General features: G+C 33.5%; 2 protein-coding genes across 3 annotated transcripts; one reads left to right on the top strand and one right to left on the bottom strand.

The window, feature by feature from the left end:
• Positions 1 to 908: 908 nt before the first annotated feature.
• On the top strand, positions 909 to 8,407 carry LOC105330677 (E3 ubiquitin-protein ligase RNF168). The gene is made up of 5 exons (XM_011432533.4): positions 909 to 1,037; positions 1,826 to 2,128; positions 2,705 to 2,775; positions 3,765 to 3,914; positions 4,598 to 8,407. The coding sequence occupies exons 2-5, from the start codon at positions 1,840 to 1,842 to the stop codon at positions 6,620 to 6,622; spliced, it is 2,535 nt and encodes an 844-aa protein (XP_011430835.3). The 5' UTR covers positions 909 to 1,037; positions 1,826 to 1,839; the 3' UTR covers positions 6,623 to 8,407.
• A 1,487-nt stretch (positions 8,408 to 9,894) lies between these two features.
• LOC105330676 (glycoprotein-N-acetylgalactosamine 3-beta-galactosyltransferase 1) lies at positions 9,895 to 20,507 on the bottom strand. 2 transcript variants are annotated; one of them, XM_034472922.2, is made up of 7 exons: positions 20,374 to 20,507; positions 17,795 to 17,921; positions 16,178 to 16,275; positions 15,873 to 15,905; positions 13,869 to 13,925; positions 12,890 to 13,557; positions 9,895 to 12,358 (listed from the first exon to the last, which is right to left on the bottom strand). In XM_034472922.2, the coding sequence occupies exons 2-7, from the start codon at positions 17,839 to 17,841 to the stop codon at positions 12,122 to 12,124; spliced, it is 1,140 nt and encodes a 379-aa protein (XP_034328813.2). In that variant the 5' UTR covers positions 17,842 to 17,921; positions 20,374 to 20,507; the 3' UTR covers positions 9,895 to 12,121. The 2 variants fall into 2 exon arrangements, with proteins under 2 accessions (XP_034328813.2, XP_065924325.1); XM_066068253.1 differs by having other exon boundaries at positions 20,404 to 20,474.

Here is a 20,507-nt window from a genome sequence, read left to right as displayed (position 1 = left end):
AATCATGTTGACATGCAAAATAAATATGTTGATATGCAAGATAGTTATGTCAACATGCAACATAACTATGTTGACATGCAAGAAAACTGCAATCAAATAAGAGTTATAAAAAATCTCAAATATCGCCAACATGTGACATCCAAGATACTAGATACGCTACCTATTGATGTCAACATGCAACTTATATATGTTAACATGCAACTTATTTATGTTAACATGCAAGATAAATATGCTAACATCCAACTTATTTATGTTAACATGCAACTTATTTATGTTGATATGCAACTTATTTATGTCAACATGCAACTTAGTTATGTTAACATGCAAGATAAATATGTTGACATGCAACATATTTATGTCAACATGCAACTTAGTTATGTTGACATGCAACTTATAAGTTGCATGTCAACATATTTATCTCGCATGTAAACATAACTAAGTTGCATGTTGACATATTCATATCGCATGTCGACATAAGTAAGTCGCATGTCGACATAAGTAAGTTGCATGTTGACATAAATAAGTTGCATCTCGACATAAATAAGTTGCATGTTGACATAAATAAGTTGCATGTCAGCATATTTATCTTGCATGTTAACATAAATAAATTGCATGTCGACATAAAAAGGTAGCATCTAGCATCTTGGATGTCACAGGTGGGCGATAATTGAGATTTTTCGAGATTTTTGTATAATTCATATCAGATTGCAATTTCTTGCATGTCAACATAGTTATGTTGCATGTTGACATAACTATCTTGCATGTCAACATATTTATCTTGCATGTCGACATATTTGATAGAAAAATAACTTGCATACAAGGGGCAGAGATATGCCACCATACAAATCCTAAAATGGCTTAGATGAAAGAGGACTATCTACATGTAGTCGAAAAACTAGCTCGTACCCTCTATCGAAAAACTTAGGACTGACTTAACAAAAGAAACTACTTCCGGTTTCTAAATTTGGTATCGCGCCAGCCGCCTTCAAAATTATGGATCACCAACGTTGCTATTTGTTGTTTTATCGTCGCCACCAGTAAGTAACTTTGTAATAATTTGTTTGATCATGCATTTCAAAACCTATATTTTCATTTAATACGGGAGATACGTCTTCGCTGTTTGAAATATTGACGTTAACTTTAAGAAACAAGACAGGTCAAATGTCGCCTGCAGATTTTTTAACGTAAACAACATCACACGGCTGGTTTTTATTTTTTGCTTTCTCTACCATGTAGATATGTTCTGTTGATAAACTGAGTGTTGAATGTTTTGAAGTTATATAGAGCTTTGCAACTGATTTAAGTGAATACCATACTGAACGACACTTGACATACAGACACCCCCCCCCCCCACCACCACCACACACACTCCATCTTCCTTGTGTTTTTGTTTGTATTTTTTTTTTCCATTTTGGTACAAGTATATTTTCTTATTCTTATTTCGACTGATACCAAAATGTGATAAAAAACATAATGTAAGAAACAAAATTTTGTAAATAAACTTGGAGGCACAATTCCTGGGTTAAAGCAGTAGCATCTTAAAGAAGCTTGAGGGACGTACAGGTCAGGGATATAATATATTTCAAATTTCTTGAACTCTTAAACCACATTTAATTGTTATTTCTTTTATGTCTCAATTGCTCATTCATCAACAGACTATACTCTGTCCCAAAATTGATATTTATGCAGAAAATTTTCTTAAATTATTTATTTATAGATACATGTACCTGAGGGTTCAAACATTGTTGATTCAATAGTATTAACCAACAAGATGTTATTTGGTTTTAAATCCAAAATATGCTGCAATTGATATATGTGTTTTCAGATTCAACTGACAGAATGACTTTGTCGGTAGAGGACTGCATGTGCCCGATATGCATGTGCATCATGGTAGAGCCGGTGACCATGCCGTGTAAACACACCCTCTGTTACCCCTGCTTCAAGCAGAACGTTGAGGAGGCCAGCCTGGCCTGCCCCATGTGTCGCGTCCGGATCTCTGTGTGGGCTCGACGCTCCTCAAAAAATGGAACCCTGGTCAACAAGAAACTCTGGACGCAGATTCAGCAACTTTTCCCGGAAAAAGTGGAAAAGCGACAGAAAGGGCTAGACGACAGCATAGAGGAGCCAGGTAAGAATGTAGAAGTTAGTCTGAAATTTAAGGTTTCAGGACTTGAGGATTTTATGATTGAATAACCTTATTTTCTCCTGATTTATATACCAATTGGTACAAATCTTACTGAAATGAAATTGAATAGTTACTTCTTTTATTGAATTAAAATCTAGGTAAAACTTTTTGAAATGATAAAGTGCTTTATTTTATACAGATGTAAGATGATGAGTTTATTTCTTTCTTTATTTTATTCTTTACCATACAGCATAGAAAAGTACTGTACAAAGTTATTGATGACAGACACACAATGTATTACAATACTAAATGAGTTTTTCAGTTTGCATGCTTTATCTAGTACAATTACGAATTATTGCATATACTGGTACGCATATTTATAAACGCAAAATTTAAAGCATGACGAAGCCAGGTACTGAACTAGTGTTTACAGAACAAATTTTTCAGTGAACACTTATAAGAAAAATCATCACAAAGACATAAGGAAAAGAACATGTTGTTTGTTATACAGAAAATAAAAAACACCATTGAAACTTTTGTATGTTTAACATTACTTTGACAGAGTTTGCTATATTTCAGTGTTTCAGCCAGTGATCAGCATTGCACAGCCAGGAGAAATTCGCAAAGAATATGAAGAACAGTTAAAACGGGTAAGCATTCACACTTTTAACCAGTGACAAGTTGTCATACTAGGCCCTTTATTTGCTGTCAGACTTCTATAGTATATATTTGTACATTATATAAATTGTTTGCTTCAAATATGTTAAAGAAGGGTAAGCATTGAAATCTGTTGCCCAGAGGATTATATTTCCATGCAGGAAAAATCAATTTTGACTATGGATCTGTGAGGAATAACATTTTCTTACTTTCCCTTTCGAAATGCTGTTCTGATGCCGGAATTGAAAATGCATACATAATGTCCCCTGTTGCTGTTTTGTCATCCTTGATAGTGTTAGACACAATGAAGTGAAGGATGAGAAAAAAATCTTTGTTTATTGCTAGCGCTCTCGAGCGCTAGCAACTACGTTAGTCTTTTTCACTGGAATACGCATGTTCGACTCCATAGTAGGGGATTCTGGGAATACTGTACTACTGTAGATAAACTGTACCGTTTGAATTTCGTTTTATAATCTTCACATGAAGTGTTGTGTTTTATCAAAAAGTAACAGTAGCTTAGTTAGGTCTTATAATGCAAAGTTATTTTCATTATTATAATGAATTTTAGCTAGCTTTATCTTAAATTCCTTCAAGCTCGGAAAACAACTTCGGATATGTTTTCCGAGCTTGCTGGAAAGGCCCGAGAAGATACGATTGCTACAAATGGTTCTTGAAAATTTTCACCTCGAAATTGAAATAACAGTAGATACATAACGATTAAGGCACAGTCAGTGAGATACATATGTATGCCATGCTGATGTGAAGCCCACTCTATGAAAAATTCACAATTCTAAATTGAGACCCCACTCCAGCACACCACTGTGCCTTCCTATTGTTAATTAATCGATTCAGAAATTTACACCAATGATATAGAAATCTGCTTCTGTGTTTTATGATGGCTTCAGCGCTAGCTCACCAATCTTTTTAAAAGATAAGCTTGTTTTTTATCTAATTTGACATGTAAAAAAACTTATCTTTTTAGCTTGAGGCCCAGAGAGAGGAGGAGCGCAGAAAGGAACAGGAAGCCAGCGAGGCCCTGATCAGGCAACTGGAAGAGGAGGAGGCCCGGAGGAGGGAACTTGAAAACAGGGACAGGGAACTAGCCAAGGAGATCAGTCAAGAGGTCAACCTGGTAAGTCCGAATAAGAATAGAGCAATCAATTGTGAGGCAGCTAGAAGTATTTTATAAGCTATCAAAAGTTTGTTTAACACATTTTGGAAACCTTGGTGTGATGCCGAAAATGATATTGTTCTCACTATATTACTTGGTTTTGTAAATTGAAGTATTCGTAGATTCTTAGTTCATTCAAACTTTAGATAGGACAAAATAATTCTTTCTTCTGCACCACTAGTAAATACTGTAGAAGCAGAAATATTCGTTGAGGATTTAATTTCGTTATTTTCGTTGACAATATAAATCAACGAAATTAAATCCATGACGAATATTTAACCCAGGTATTCAATAATACAGAGTTGTAATGTTTCTTTTTTATCAAATCGGAATTTATATTTCCACGCGCTTGGTTTATACGATACCTGCATACAGAGTTATCGTTCGTTATATACGTATAAGACCGTGATAAATCATTTTTACAACTTTTAATAGATTACGATATGACGAAATTAAATCCCAACGAAATTTTATTTGGTTTAAAAACAACGAAATTTTAACCCAACGAATATATGTGCTTCTACAGTATTTATAATTTAAGATAATCTTTTATTGTTGAATTTTTTTAAACATCCGCGAAAGATATCGTGCTTTTGACCAGTTACATTGGCTTTTAATGCAGTGTGTGTATGTTTGTATTACAGAGTGCTGGAGGTGATGACTCGGTGTGTGTGGTCGGTGAGGAGAGGCGACACACAGACAGACAGACGCGTAGTGTGTCCTCCACCTCCTCCTGTAGCGCCTCCAGTAGCCGACCCCCCTCCACCATCGACTCCATGCTCCGAAAAATGAGGGAGGCTGAAAAACTCAAAGCGGCCGATGAGGTCAACAGGAAGGCTATGTCACCGTACCCATACGCATGTGTCAGCCCGACAGAGAAATCAACAAGACAGCTAAAAACTAAGGACGGTGAGACATCACCTTTTTGTTATACCCCAACAGAAAAATCTGCCTTGCAGAACAAAGGGAGAGAACTTGTGTCGAGGAGTCTGTCTTCTGCTGGGTTGTCTTCACGCAGCTGTACCAGTGGAAGTGGAGTGGAGGATGTGGAAATCGATGAGGATCTTCCATCAAAGTATGTGTCCCTCGGTCTTCCTTCATTAGAGACAACCATTGAGAACTTAGATGAGCGGAGTGATGGTGAAATGTTTGATAAAGACTCGGTGGAGGTCGTCGAAAGATGCCTTAGCTCAGACAGTGTGGACAGCATCAGTCACGAAATCAGTCACTTTCGACCAATCAGGGCCTGTCCTCTGACTCCGCCCCGCAAACTTGCAAGCGGGAAAATTGTGGAGACCCCCCTGATCCGCACCACCCCAAGAAATCTGAACAAGACTGAGTTTGGATCCCCCGTGAGAACTCTTTCAGACCTTGATGCTTCTAGTCCAATTATGCAGAGAAGGCTGTCGGAGTTGGAGGAAGAAAGGAAGTCCATTGTGAACAAGTTGTCCAAATCCACTTGCACAGACGCAAAAAACAGCAAAAAATCCAAAACAATGACAGGAAGTTGTGATTTAGATGAGAAGTCGACTGAAAAGAATCAGAAAGGAGATCATCATTTAACTGCTGTGATTGATCTAGAAAAAGATAATGAAGTAAAGGAAAACCAAGATTCCATACCGAGCAAGACCAGAAAGAACACAGTGGGTCAAGAGAAATTGGAAGGGAACAAATACCAACTGAAGAAACTTGTGATTCCATTGGAGCCCACTTTTGACGAGGATGATTTTGACATTCCACCCATGAAGGAGAACAATCCAAAAAGCATCAACAGTGATTCTTTTGGGACGCTGAGAAATCAATCCCCAGTGTTAACAAAAACCAAGAGTCCAAGTGTGCCGAAAAAATCTAGAAAAGTTTCAGGGAGAACAAAGCCAAGTTTTGGAAGCCCTCAGAGAACTATCACAGACTGGATTAAGAGATCCCAGGACTGTACCGGACAGAACGTCTTTCATATTGAGGCTAATTGTCGAGACGATGTGGATGGTGCACCAGCTCATAAAACATTGCATGGAGAACCAGTTAAGGTTTCACAGTCCAAAGACGGCCCAGCAAAGAGAGGGAAGAAAGAACAGAAGATTGTGAAATCATATCCGAAGCGAGTGAGAAAACCGTACAACCCTGATCCCATGTGGACAAGTGCATCTCACAGTGGACAAGACGTTGGGGTGGATGAGTGTTCAAGAGACAGTATCAACGTGAGTGATGTTATTGACGAGGAGAAGGAGGAGTTAAGCCTCACTTTGAAATCAAAATCCAAAAAGAGAACAGCATCATCAGTAAGCGATGAGAAATCCAAAAAGAGAAGGAAACTGACAGACAAGCCCACAGCTAGTTCCAAACTGAAGCTGCCCTCAGCCAAATCTAAACTTAAGACTGTACAACATTCACGAGGGAAAAACTCCCTCTTTAATTTCTGTACTGACTCAAACTTGAAGTGTGTTAAAGAGGCGATAGAAAATAACCAATGTATGCAGGAAGATGCTGATTTTAGAGTGAGTGATGAGAGTGGCGTGGATAAAATGACCCAGGAAATGTTAGACCGGAAACTGGCTGAAGAACTAGCCAAGCAATATGAGATGGAGGTTAAAACTGGGTTCCGCTTTTTCAAACTGAAGGGGACATCAGAGGAATACAATTTCAGAAGGAAACCAAAGCTATCCATATGAGCCCCTGTTATTTTTCTGACTATGTAAACACACAAGTTTGCTTTCTTTTAAGGTGTCTTTGAATTAATTGTAGACCCGCTCAGAATGACAATGATCGTAATATGAAGTTTGAATTAAATATTTCATGAAATTATGGGGGAGGGGTTAATAAATGCTGTAACTAGGGCAACAGTAAATAATGTTCAATGCAAGTGGAATTGCAATTTACATTGCTTATGCAAAAATGTCTCCATTGCTTGATATATATACATTCATGCAACTTGCTTTCTTGATATGTATGCTCGATGCTTAGTTTACACCCCAAATATCTTGATGATGTCACAGTACTCCATATATTTTTAAATATTCCTCAACCCTTATCCTTCCCCAACAAAATTCTGCATGCATCTGGATAATTAAACATTTATACGATTGATCCTCTGAAAGTCAGTTATAAGAAGGGTAGGCATAAATTATCATTGCAACAGAGAACAGAAATTCTGTTTCTTCTTTTAGAAAATGGCGGATAGTAAATTATTTACATTTTTTATTTTTTTTTTACAATTAATTTATTGTTAATCAGTTCATTTATAAATACAGCGCATAGATTTTATACTGTCTGATTATCTACAACAATTTAGTTCTGTAAATAGTGCAATTAGCTTTGATTTCATATTTTTCAAATACATTGATGAAATGTTACATTTGACAATTATTGTATGTACCTGTATTGTTAGTATTGCATGTAAATATTTACGTGGTTTACTTGGTTATGAAATGGGCATTTTTCCACAAACAAAATGAATTATTAATTAATTGATAATAAGCTGTGATTTTCATTGTGTAGAAAATTATAGTCAGTCCTAACAGAATTTAAAGGCATAACTTTTATTTTTAAACAGAGTATGAAATTGAAATAATGTTTTACAATTAAGGCATGAAACCTAATTTTGGATACTTCTTCCATGCAGAGAGAGGGGGGGATTTATGCCTAATTTAAGTATATGTAACATTTGATAAATGATAAAAAAAAATTATAATGACTTGCATGTACAAGTTGATTTTGTAAAACAGGCTGTGTTTCTATGTCTCCACTTCAGTGTATGTGTATCATATACATATAGCTTCCCTGTATCTGTTCCATATTTCACCTTTGTTTTCATCATTTTGAGTTGAAGATATTGCTGTCACACTGATAAACCATTTTTTGAAAGAAAGTAATTACAGAAGAAACTGCTCATGAATTTGCTTTTAATTCTTACATTTTTTACATCACATTTACCTAATAATTCACCATGGTATTGCAATAATTTTACTCTGTGAATTTATTCCCTATTATTTTTTGTTGAGCAATAATTATTGTTTACAATACGGTGTTAATATTCCACTGAGGTGTTACTTATTTGTTTCTGAGGTCAGAAAGACAGTTCCAGAGTTTATGTGCTGTATGCGCCATGGAAAGGAAGAAAAGGGGGGGGGGGGGGGGGCTGGGTATGTCTGTGCCAAGGAAATAATTCAGGGGATGGAGTTTGTCAATCAAAGACTTGAAATTTCAAGAATTAATTATTTTGACAGATGTTGGGGGGGGGGGGGGGGGGTTGTTGTTGTCTAGAATGCTTTCCTCTATTCCATATCCAAACATTTGTGGTTCAATGATGAGGAATATGTTCAGACAGACTGTTCTGAGGCCATTCCCGTGTTCTTGTTAAAGAGTCGTACTGTTGACATGTATTATACATACTGTACAGGTGTATTGTTATGCTTTTTATTCGATTGTTGGCAAATAAATTAAGGCAAATGATGAAATGTGTCTTCTACTTGAAATTAGAAATACCGTAGTTTTAATAATTACGATATTAAATAATGACATTACAATCAGATATTCAGGTAGATGTTAGGTATTATATTTGTGCTTACTTTCAATTAATTTTTAAAACATTGAGGCTATTTCTCAATTTAATTTGATTGAGACTCATTGAAATAATGAGACATAAATCTTAGATCCAATCAACAAGATACAGCAGATCCTGAGTAGTATTTTACTTTAGGACTATTTTAACACAACCTTGGACTTTCAGTAGGATGTAACCATCCATTTCTTGCATCACAACAAGTTAAAATGATGCTGGTTTCAAGCGAAATACACACTGATTGCTCAAAGGCTTGACAAATCTTGTTGATTTCAAAAAGCCATAGCTGTAATGCCAGCAATGAAATAGACAGGCCTACATCACAAGGCAGTTTGACACAACTACCCAAGTCCAAGCTCTTGTTAAAATGGTTCTAACATTACCAATCTGATGAATTTAAAATTTGATTTCACATTTAGATGCAGGTCAAAATATAAGCAGTCAATTTCTGAAATTCCCACAAAAAGTCATTTGGGATGATCTGAATGTAGAACATTACTGGTTTTTAGACCTGTGCACGTGATGCTAATATCGATGCGAATCAATGTAGTCGCTATAGGTGAATTTATAAACTCAAAATACTCGGATAAATAGATTGATTTGTTGTAGAAATACATAGCATTGATTTAGCTAAAGAGTTTAGTTTCTTTTCTTTTTTTTAGATTTTTAAAATGGCACATTTTGTAAACTGTATTTAAATTAAAAAAGAAAGAAAGAATAGAATATTTATAATACTGATGTTTATTTCCACAGTAAAAAAATAAACATATTCCAGTATATTCAACAGATACATGTTTCTGAACACAAATATCTATCTTCATTTATGTACATGTAAATAAAACAGTAGTCTAATTTTATATGAACAGAAACAAAGAATACTGGTGGGAATTTCTTGGCAAGCAACGATAAATAAATTCTATGGTTCAACATATTCATTGGATAGACATTTAATACAAAATTCAATAATATTTATTCAATATACTGCAAACCAACTTTTATTCGCGAGCAAGAAATTTTCGCGAGGTTCGCGAGATCCTCGTCGTAAAAATTTATCGCCGCGAACCAGCTTTTTCGTATGGTTGTTATAACAACATGAAATTTATTTGCGAAATTTAGTCGTTGCAAACCAGTTTATCGCAAGTGAATCACGAAATAATGTCGTCGCAAATAAAAATTGGTTTACAGTACATTGCTGTATGGTCTGTATTATAATGTTGTAGTTAGAAAAGAGGAATGAGCAAAATAAATGATAAAAGTATATGGAGGGACCAGGAATCGAACCTGCGACCCCTGTAACTCTAATCAAGCATTCTAACTATGAGCTATCCAGGCCGATATCTTTGGCCCTTAACTACATGTATGACATGAATGGGGTATAATAAGGTGGGCAACACACTCTACTTATACTGTAATTGATCACAAAAGAAAAAAAAAGCATAATGAAGCTAGAAATAAGCATCTACAGGAAAGTTAACAATATTAGAACAAGAACTCCTTTTAAAGGAATTACCAGCATGTAAGATATCATTGGTCAGCTCTGTTAATGTAGCCTAAGAAAACATTACACTACATGCAATAAACTATTTATTGCACCGTTTTGTTGATTTCCGAAATAGCGAAGCATGAATAAGCTTTACATTTAGTAGGCGAATTGTACTTCAGATAAATATTCTTATGCATTTGTTATGAAAAATTAACGCAACTTGGATCAAATCATTATGTATGTATTAACTGTATAAATGTTTTATTTACAAGGCAAACAGATAAGAGTAATGTTTGAAGTAATATACATGTAAATAAAGATTTAAATGAGGTTATCATTGCATAGTAAATAAAGTAGAGGAAGGTGCAATGGGTGCACAAATAGTAAAATTTGCTGGATGCCTCATATGGACACAACTGTGATTGGCGGAAGCCGATCACAAAAATCAACACCCCTGACCCTACCTCCCCTGCAAAACAATGGATGGTATTATAAGTTTCAGACCTTGTATGAGATGTACCCTCACTGAAAAAATGATGATCTGACCTTGATTTGTTGACTGTGAGGTACACAAAATAAGAATGTTAAACTTTTTAAGTGCAATACTAATTTTAGTGCAAAGTCTTATAAGATATTTTATTCCAAATAGATTCATTATTCCATTACCCTTAAAAGATCAAGACAAACACACAATCACAAAATAAGTATAAATATTTTACAATCATATCTTCATTTTAATAGTTTTGAAGTGATTGCAGATTGATGTATTGCATGTTGCTTCATGTGCAATAAAACAAAGATCACAGGGGTATATAAATGTACGGATCGATCGACACATATAAAATAGTTACTTAGCAATTATCATTAACTTTAATTTATTAAACTTAAAGGGGGCTGGATGGTCAAAAAATTAACAATCAGATCTACCAAAGATTTTAAGATATGATTTGTACTATTATTTAGTCAAGAAAAAATCCACATCCTTTACCATTCAAAATTGGGCATTTCCCTATACTTTATATAGAACTCTTCTCTAAAAGGAGATCACATTGCAGTCTAAAAATGGCCACACCCATCGAACCCTCTTAAGAGATCAAAAACAGTTGATTACAATATGAGTGATCAATGAATATCTATATGTCTCCTAGAAAATGACAGGGAAACTGTGCCTATAATAATCAATATTCTAAATTCATATAAAAATTAAAAACTTCTTGGAAAAGCTTTCAAAACAATTTACACAGTGCATATTTAGATCATAATTTGGCAATCCACATAATACTCATGGAACCTATTGTGCAAAAGAGATCTTACTTGTATGTACTTGTACAAATTACCGGAATATTGAAAAATAGCTATTAAGTACATGTACATACATATATATATATAAAGCAAAGAAGTTTTTAGCACAATGAATAAGGAACTTAATTATTTGATTTCTTTGTATCTAGGATTTTAAATGCAAGTGTGGAATACCATTTAAGTTCACTTTTAGTTGAAATGATAACTAAGATTAAATGATAGCCTAAGGCTGATCCATGGGAATATTGGCCTGATGCCAAATCAAAGAAAAATCATTAGCAGCTGTGAAATTATTGATATTCGTAGTGGCTCAATTTTTCTGCATATTTCTTGGGTACCCCTCACCAGCATTTTACATCTTTTGCTAGGCAAAATATGTTGAACACTGAGAAATACCTCGATCATTAATTGACTGTAAGTTTAAAAAAAACTCTGAATTTCATATAGATTGTACATTAATATACACAGAAAAAGCATCATCATATTGATGATACAAATTTCTTTTTCTGTTTCCAGTACATTTATTTATGTGCACTGAAAAGTAATACATGTATATGTATATCAAGAGAAATGGTTACCTTTCTTAGGTAAATATAATGCCTTTAAATGAAATTAAAATTTTTAAATAATGCTTTTAATGATATTTGATTTTTTTTTCAACCAAAATTTCTACAAATGTTCTCAAACTAATAATACCCTATATCAAAAATCAAATAACGATTGCGGGAGCATATCAATAATCTAATATCAACAACATTACGGAAAGAATCAAATTCTAAAAACTTAACAAACAAATAGAAACCTCTAACTGTATAAAAATCACATTCATTCAAACACTGAGTATCTGTACAAATAATGCCAGATGTATTTGGGCGTCAGCAGGACTTCGTTGGGGGCCTTGTCAGCTATCACAGCCTCTTTGTCAGTGAAGATTTCCTTGTCTCTGGCGGTGGAGTGTCGTCCATAGATCTGGGTGTGATATAACAAGAACTCGATCAGGTACATCTCCTCTGGCGTCACATAGTGGTAGGACACGGTGAACTCACTGCAGCAACCCGGACCCTGCCAGGTACAGAAACAGGCAAATCTCACATTAGCTATTTCGAATAAACTCTTTTAAAACGTGCTAACTAGAGGCGTTATTAATTGCATACTACGTCATCAGTTTCAGAGGCGTTATTAAATGCATACTACGTCACCAGTTTCAGAGAGTGTTGATACAGAATCAGAAAACTACAGTGTGGTGATCAAGAAAACCGGATCACACTCTGTAAAATCGACAGTACTAAGAAGGATAAATTGATCGGTAAATAATAAATTGACTTTCAGCACAAAATGACTTAAAGTTTTTTTGAGCAGCAAAGATTTTCCTTAAATTTACATACAAAAAATTGAATAAACATGGAGTTGCCCCCCCCCCCCCTTCACTTTAATGGGACCATGTAAAAATTGAAAAAAGGAAATAAACAGTAAAATTGAAGTTAAAGGTATACTCATTTTTGTCTGTTGGAGATGCCTTCCCCAACACTTTCTAAAATATAATTTGGTACATAATGTACTGATAAGAACTATACTTATTATATTAATATTTACCGTTTCATAAGGCCTTGATACATAGTAAACTTCACCCCCTTCATGTCCATAAAAAGCTCTCTGAAAACCAAATGGGTGAAAAGACTGTCGACCTTGAGTATCAACAGTGGAATAAATTTTTACACCAATTTTCGCAAAACAGCGACCAATGTCAAGATCCTCGTCTTTTCCAGAGACGTCACACCTCCCTGGCACGTCGAAACCCTCTGCGTTTATCATTTCAAGGGCTATTCTATTTATAGCATACCCTGCCCCTCCCGACAAATATCCCTGCTTTGTGCGCACTCTAAACTGGTGGCCTATGTAAACTGGTACCCTAGATTCATGTTTGGCCAAGAGATGACGTAAATTTTCCATGACAATGAAAACGTCATCATCACACTTGTAAAACCAATCAAAATCATTCTTATAAGTCCTATACAGAACTTTGAGGGTTTTGACGGTTTTGTCTGTAAGGTGACTTCTCCCTTCTTGAACGTCTACTTGTAACGTGTGTAGAGATGAGCTCGGCTCGGGAGTGATGAACACGAGTTTCGTACAGCGAGTTCCCCATGTATTGTTCACAGCCACTGCCTTTGTTTTGATGTTGGCCATAATTGTCATCGTATAACACAGAATTTTCAGATTTTTCGCCTTTTCTTCCAGATAGGATTTTTCATTAGCAAGATCTGTAACAAATTATTTCATGTTATGAGTACACTGGTAATGTATTACCAACAATAATGTCAATATCAAAATTAATGTTGTATAGCTATATCTTATTTTGATCTTATCTACCATACACCTTACATTGTATTGAAACTTGCTATCTTATTACCATTATATCAGAAATCCATGGTGTAAATGTAATTTATAATTCCTAGCTTTTAATTCCATGTGTAGACAAATTGTTTACACCAAAACTTTCTTCTTATTATTCAATTAACATAAACATTTTTATTACTTAGTGAAATTTTCTTCTATCTTTGCGCAAACTTACATTGTTTGTCCCTCTGCTTTGTTTTCAGTAGAAAGTTTTTGACGTTTTCCAAAAATCCTGAAAGAAGAAAAAGATAATTACCCGGTAGGTGAATTAGTTGAGGCTGTTACATTTACAAAATGAATGAAAGATTATTTTTGTCCTGGTTTTTTCCCCCCCTTTCTACACTTGCAAATGGCCCCCCCCCCCCCCCTCTTGAATTCGCTCAGACACTTCTTTTAATAGATTCTTTTTTTAGGCCAAAAAAAAATTATTGTTTGTTTAAAATAGCCTACAGGCTCATTGAAAAACCGCCCGCTGAAAAAATTTTATAACCAAAAAAATAAAGAACTTTTTTTTTAATATGGAGATTTTTTTTTAAACAATTTTTTTATTAGATAAATTTCAAGTTTGAAAAACTGAAAACAAATTCTTTCCCTCCCTCCTGGGTCCAGAGACCTCCAGGCAGCAGTTCTAAACAATATTTTTATAATGGCCTCATTAACAATGTACTTTTAATAAAAAGTTGTTCTGAATTTTGCCAGTCTTGAATTCCCCTGCGGACGACGAGGGTGAAAGGAGGAAAGATAATAGAGGCGAATATGTCCTTGAGTATAATAGTCAATTGTCTTCAATTTAAAAGCATTCGTTAATTTTGTTAATGCAGTTTATAAAAGTAGAGAAAACTGACCACCATAATGTTACACTAGCTTCAAGATGAATTAAATTCTAAACTAAAACTATATAATGTTAAACTCCTGTCAAAACATCTCAAATATATTGCTTACTTGAAAAATTTTCACTTTTTTGTTTTATATCATGTGAAAGAATTATTAAATTGAAGAAATAATTTTGTACATGCATAACGGATTGTGAATAAACAAACAATCACTTTCTTAAATTATATTATAACAAATCATAAAATTAAAATGTGTATATATATCATATACTATATCAAATTATATTGATAACTAGCCACGATCTCGTTGCGAGCAACGAGTGGGTCTTCCGTTTGATTATGAATTAATGATAGGGTTGAATTTAAATGTTGACATTTGGTACAAGTTACTATATTAACTTCCTTTTAAACTAATTTTTGAACCTACACTGCAAAATTAAGATTTCCGGAAAAGGTCATTTTTAAACTTCAATATCTCTGCAATGTGTTGTCCGATTTTAAAACGGTTTTTAGTTTTGTATTCAAAATGTATATGCTTTAAAATTTCAAAAATCGAAATTTTGGAATCAATTCTGGAAGTGACGGATGACCTGGTCATATTAAAATTTAAAAAGTTTAAAACATATCCTGATGGAAAAAATTTGTAAATTTTTTAATTTGAAAAATTTTTAAAACACAATTTTCCAAAAATGCTGTTTCAGCAGACCGGAAGTGAAGGACAATCGTGGTTCTACCTGATTGGCCTTAGGAATTCAAAAATCTATCATTCCTAAAACTTTCAATTTTCTATCTTTAAATTTTGAGAAAAAGGGAGAACAAAATCACTTTTTACAAAAAGAAAAACGAATATATATAATGGCCAACCGGAATTGACGTCATCAACAAAAATGTACGTGATAAAAGACCTTGATATTTTGTATTATTAGTGAAAATTTCATAAAAATCTGTTGTAGCATATTCGAGATATTTGAGTTTTAAGAAAAATGTTGAGAAAAAAAGAATAATTATTGTAGTAAAAGTGAAAAATAGAGAAAAAGAAACCTAACAAAAACAAAAGTAATCTAAAATGATTGAGATGACAAGTTGTGGTGAGCAAGGTTTAGTGGAAATTCCAAAGACTACACTAACTGTAATATTTTACATACACTCCAGGTTTTATAATCTTACCATATGCATCTAACATGTCTAAAGTTGGGTATTATAAACAGAAATCATGAATTTAAATATTTTGTGTCTTTTGAAGAAATACAAAAATTTTTTTTCACAATTTATTTTTCATTAGCAGATTAATGGTTATTTTCAAGCAGAATAAATTTGAATTATTTTATGAAAAGAAAAATACTTACCAAGCTCCTTTGTGTTATCTTTATGCTTAAACACTGAAAGAAACCAAAAATATTGACAAAACACATTAATTAAAAAATATAAGGCACAGTACATTGTGGGGTTCTGATCTACCAATGCATGGCCATAATTATCAAATTAATGAAAGTTGTTGCCCTTTGCTGGGGTCAATCGCTGTATTGATCACTGTTTAACCTCTTCTTATCCAATTTTTCAGGCAATATCTGGCAAATCCTAGTACTCCTGACTCATGCATTTAAATGTCATTGCATTTTTATTTACACATGTACATTGTATATATACTTACCACAATAATACATAATAACCACCAGAAAGGAAACGGCAACAATCCAATATACAGTTGATCGACTCGAGGTCCTGAAAGGGCTTTTGAATTGTATCATTCTACAATAAGAAAAAAAAATTTGGGAAAAAGTATCATATTTCTCCATGAAAGACTGTAAATTACAAGATATAAATAATTAAAAAAGAAATTGTCAACATAAACTTCATTATATTTCATTTTCTGTTATTGAACAGATTCTTTTTCTTATACATGTACTTAATTCACTACATCCTAATAATTGAGGTATTAATCCGTATATATATAAAAGAATAATTGTAAGTATTAGAATATGCAGTTTTTGCCAATTTAGCGACATGTTGTAAAAATCTATAAAACAGTATTAATGGTACAGGTACAGAGAGAGAGAGAGAGAGAGAGAGAGAGAGAGAGAGAGAGAGAGAGAGAGAGAGGTGTTAACATTTATTAATGCCAAATGTACAATGTCAAGTTACAACATACACTCAAAACATGTTTATTGTTTTTATAAGGGTACATAATCATACATAATCATAATATCACCAATTAATCAAATGATTAAAGGTATTTGTTATGGTTGAGTTGTTTTGACATGTACACTTTCTTTTTATCCATATACTAGGTCATTTCTAAACATACATATAAAGATATGAACACTAACTGTAAATTGTAAACAGTCGTTGAAAGGAAGAACTCAGATTAAGAAGCAATATTAATTACAATGAATACAAATGATACAAAAAATGTACAATGCAAAAGTGAAGGCTTCTAAAATTAATTAGTTAAGCACTGAATGCCTATTTTTAGTTGTCATCGGAAAAAATAAATATACTCAAAACATGTGAAGACGTTTGTATCTGTGCTCATGGCGCGTGAATAAGCAAAGTGTATTCATAGAAAATTGAACTCTGAATAAGCAAAGTGTATTCATAGAAAATTGAACTCTGAATAAGCAAAGTGTATATTCATAGAAAATTGAACGTCGCAAACATTTGCCCCTTTGCAACATCCATAAGGGGTAATATACACTGAATGTAAATATTAGTCTTTTAAAACATGAACTCACAACTGCAAATGTAAACTAATAGTGCTCTATACATATCTGTGCATGTTTATAACTTATAACCAACTTGATTAAAACTGCACGCTATTGCATTGAACATATTTAACAAATCCTAGTAAAGATTATTCTGTAAGTTGTTTTAATTCCACAGTTTTAAAATTCCTTGATTTCTAAAACTGTATCAAACGTGAATGCCATGGATTAAATTAATGTTGCAATGACCAGAATAAAAGCATTGAAGCGTTTTTGATATTAATAAGTAATGTTATGGTATTCACAATGGGTTTAATCTCACGGAAAATTGCAAACAATAAAATTAAAACCATAGTGATTTAATTTGCCAATCTACAGTATTCACACCAGTTCTTAAAAATATAAATTCACTAACAATGTTGTATATAAAAAAATCAATAAAAATATCAATTCACTAACAATGTTGTATATAAAAAAAATCAATAAAAATATCTGCATAATTTGCTGAATAGAAATATTTCATTTAATAATATAATTCATGTTACTGAAGCATTAAATTCTCTCACCTGCTTGATTTTAACCGAGAGTACTCGTTACATGTCAGTATGGCCATTCATTTTTCCACAACTCGGGAAATGCTCCCAGTCCATTAGCGCTGTTCATTGGACCATTCATTCACGTCCGTTCATTCGTCTGTACAAAAATAAACCGCATCAGAAACTGTTCACATGCAGATATAATTCTGTGATTTTTTTGTTTATAAAAAAGGGCCCTGTGGCTTTTTAAATTTATTGAAATCATCAAAGTCTTGGTCAAATGGGAAAAACTAGTATTACTGTTACAGTAAATGTATATAGATCATAAAGTTAAGTATACTTGTACATTAAATTGAATTGATTTTTTCGAACTCTTTTCTAATGTTTTATTATTCATTTCCAGTGTTCTTTTACAGTTTCTTTTAATAATTGCCCTCAAATTCAAAAGTTGTTTAAATCTCATGAAAATAGACATATTCTATCTTGAACATCTGTGTATATGAAATGCCAAGTTAAACACTTTTATCTTAATTGTTTCAAAAAATAATTATGACTTCAACATTTTAGGACTTTTAGTCAAAAATGGTGAAAAATGGCATATTTTCTCATAGATTTTTGAAGAGAAAAATGTGTATGCAGCCGTCACCCACAACAAAATTAATATATTTTACGTGTTTTAACATGATTAAGTTATAATGTGAGTTTTATCATGGGCAATGGCTGCGAAAATAGTTTTCTATTTAAAAAACCACCTAGGAATTGGTGTCTTTTGCTCAGTTTTATGAAAATTACGGGAAAATGCACTGTTTATGATGTCACAATAACCCCTGAGAAAGTCTTAGCAGGTAACTATTTATAGATTCTTCGTTTATTGGTATTTTTGTGTAAATAAATGTTTCAATTCCATTTTTGGTGATATTTTTAAAAATCACTCTAAAACAGGGCAAAATATGACTGAAACTATACTAAGTTCTTTACTCTATAAACAATAAACATTTCTTTGGGGGTTTTTTTAGGGAATGGACAAAAAAAATAATGGGAATTAGTACAGGTGAAATTAGGGGAAAAATCAGTGATATTTGCAAGGGAAAAGGGTCGAAATTCTAACCTAGATTAGCTGTAATGAATACCCTACTGATTTGAGATCGCTAATATGAGATATAAATTATTGATGAATGCTATGCATGCTTGTTAACAGTAAAGTCATGTAAAAGTATATAGACAAGCCGATGATTCATTTTAATCATAAATAATCAATCAATGATTCATAATCGGAAACCCACAGTCGGTCTCGCTTCTCTTATCTCCTGGGAGAACGATCGTGGGTTTCCGACGGTGTCAATGATTATGCCTTTGACATTATTATTTTGTGCAAAGTGTTATGAGCATTTATAATAGAACCGGCAACACACCTTAGTTAATACATTTAAAGTAAGGCAAAAAATAAATCACACCTTAGAACATGGCTCAATGATCATAGACATTGGGCCAGTTACTAAAAGGGTTGCTGGTTCAAGCCTTACTGTGTTGAGTATCCTAGCTAATAAAACCTGCAACACACCTTAAGGGGGATGTGTGGCCATCTTGTACATTTGAGGTTAAGAATGTAAAAATTTCTTGAACTGACTTGTTTCTGCTCGAAACTGGTCAACACTGTTGCCAAAAGATATAAAAGCAATAAATATGAAGTCCTTCATGTCATTTTGTTTGAAAAGTATGCGTACAAGAACAGGACAATGCCTTTTTAATCACATAAATCAGCTGCATGTCAAACTGGGCAGCTACAGCCTTATTTTAATGATTTAAAAATCTTATAGCCAATCTTGTAAAGACTAACTAGCTGATTCAATTACCGGTACAACTCAATGAACTTTCTTTCACATTATACCAATAAATGTGTAATGTTTTGGTTTTTGGAGGTTAGATCATAAAAGACATTGCTTTAAGATGCAGGTATAGGTATATGAGCGATCTTACTTAATTGGCAAAATTCCAACACAATCACAAAATTAAAGTTTGAAGGAAAAAGTTGGAATACTAATGTGTATGTATCAAGTTTGTTGGTAAGTAGAGGAGTAAATCTTATTCGTGCAATCTTAAGTGAAATCAGTAAAATATCTTTTGGCACAAAGCACTTAAAATATTTCGTAAGAGATACTTCAGTTAAAGTCTTATGCAAAACCATGTTCATATCCTGGTGAACTTTTAACACGTTCATTTTATGTTAATTTCTTAAACAAACATGATCATATAATTTAAAATTATATATTAGCCCAGTGCAGAGTTTATAAGTCTCTTTAAATGATGTAATCTCTGTGAGATTCGTCGGTTCTGAAAATTTTAAACGGACGGTCTCCCCAAAAATTTTCAGTCTCGACGAATTGTTTATAACGTCCCCATCTTCGCTAGCTAAGGGTGACAATCCATTGTGTTTCTTTATTCTATTGTGAATTGAGAAACACCGTGGATCGTCACCCTTGGCTAGCGAAGATGTAACGTTCCTGGATTTACTATTATTACTCGTTTGATAATTACTTATTTCACTAAAACCATTTCATCATGTTCATGCAACAGCAAATGTTTAGTATTAATAAGTTTACAATCACTACCTGTTTCAAGTCTGCTTGTTGTCTAAGTACCTCTTTCAAACATGTTGAAACTGCCCTCTACAACCCATATTTCTACTTTCATTTCATGCATGTAGTTTATAGGAGGTATCGGGTCCATTCGCCCCACGAGTCCC

The sequence above is a fragment of the Magallana gigas genome, chromosome 8 (genome assembly GCF_963853765.1).
Source record: "Magallana gigas chromosome 8, xbMagGiga1.1, whole genome shotgun sequence".
Lineage (NCBI taxonomy): Eukaryota > Metazoa > Mollusca > Bivalvia > Ostreida > Ostreidae > Magallana > Magallana gigas.
Note: the sequence above shows the minus strand (reverse complement) of the source record. Positions and strands in the feature narration are given on the sequence as shown.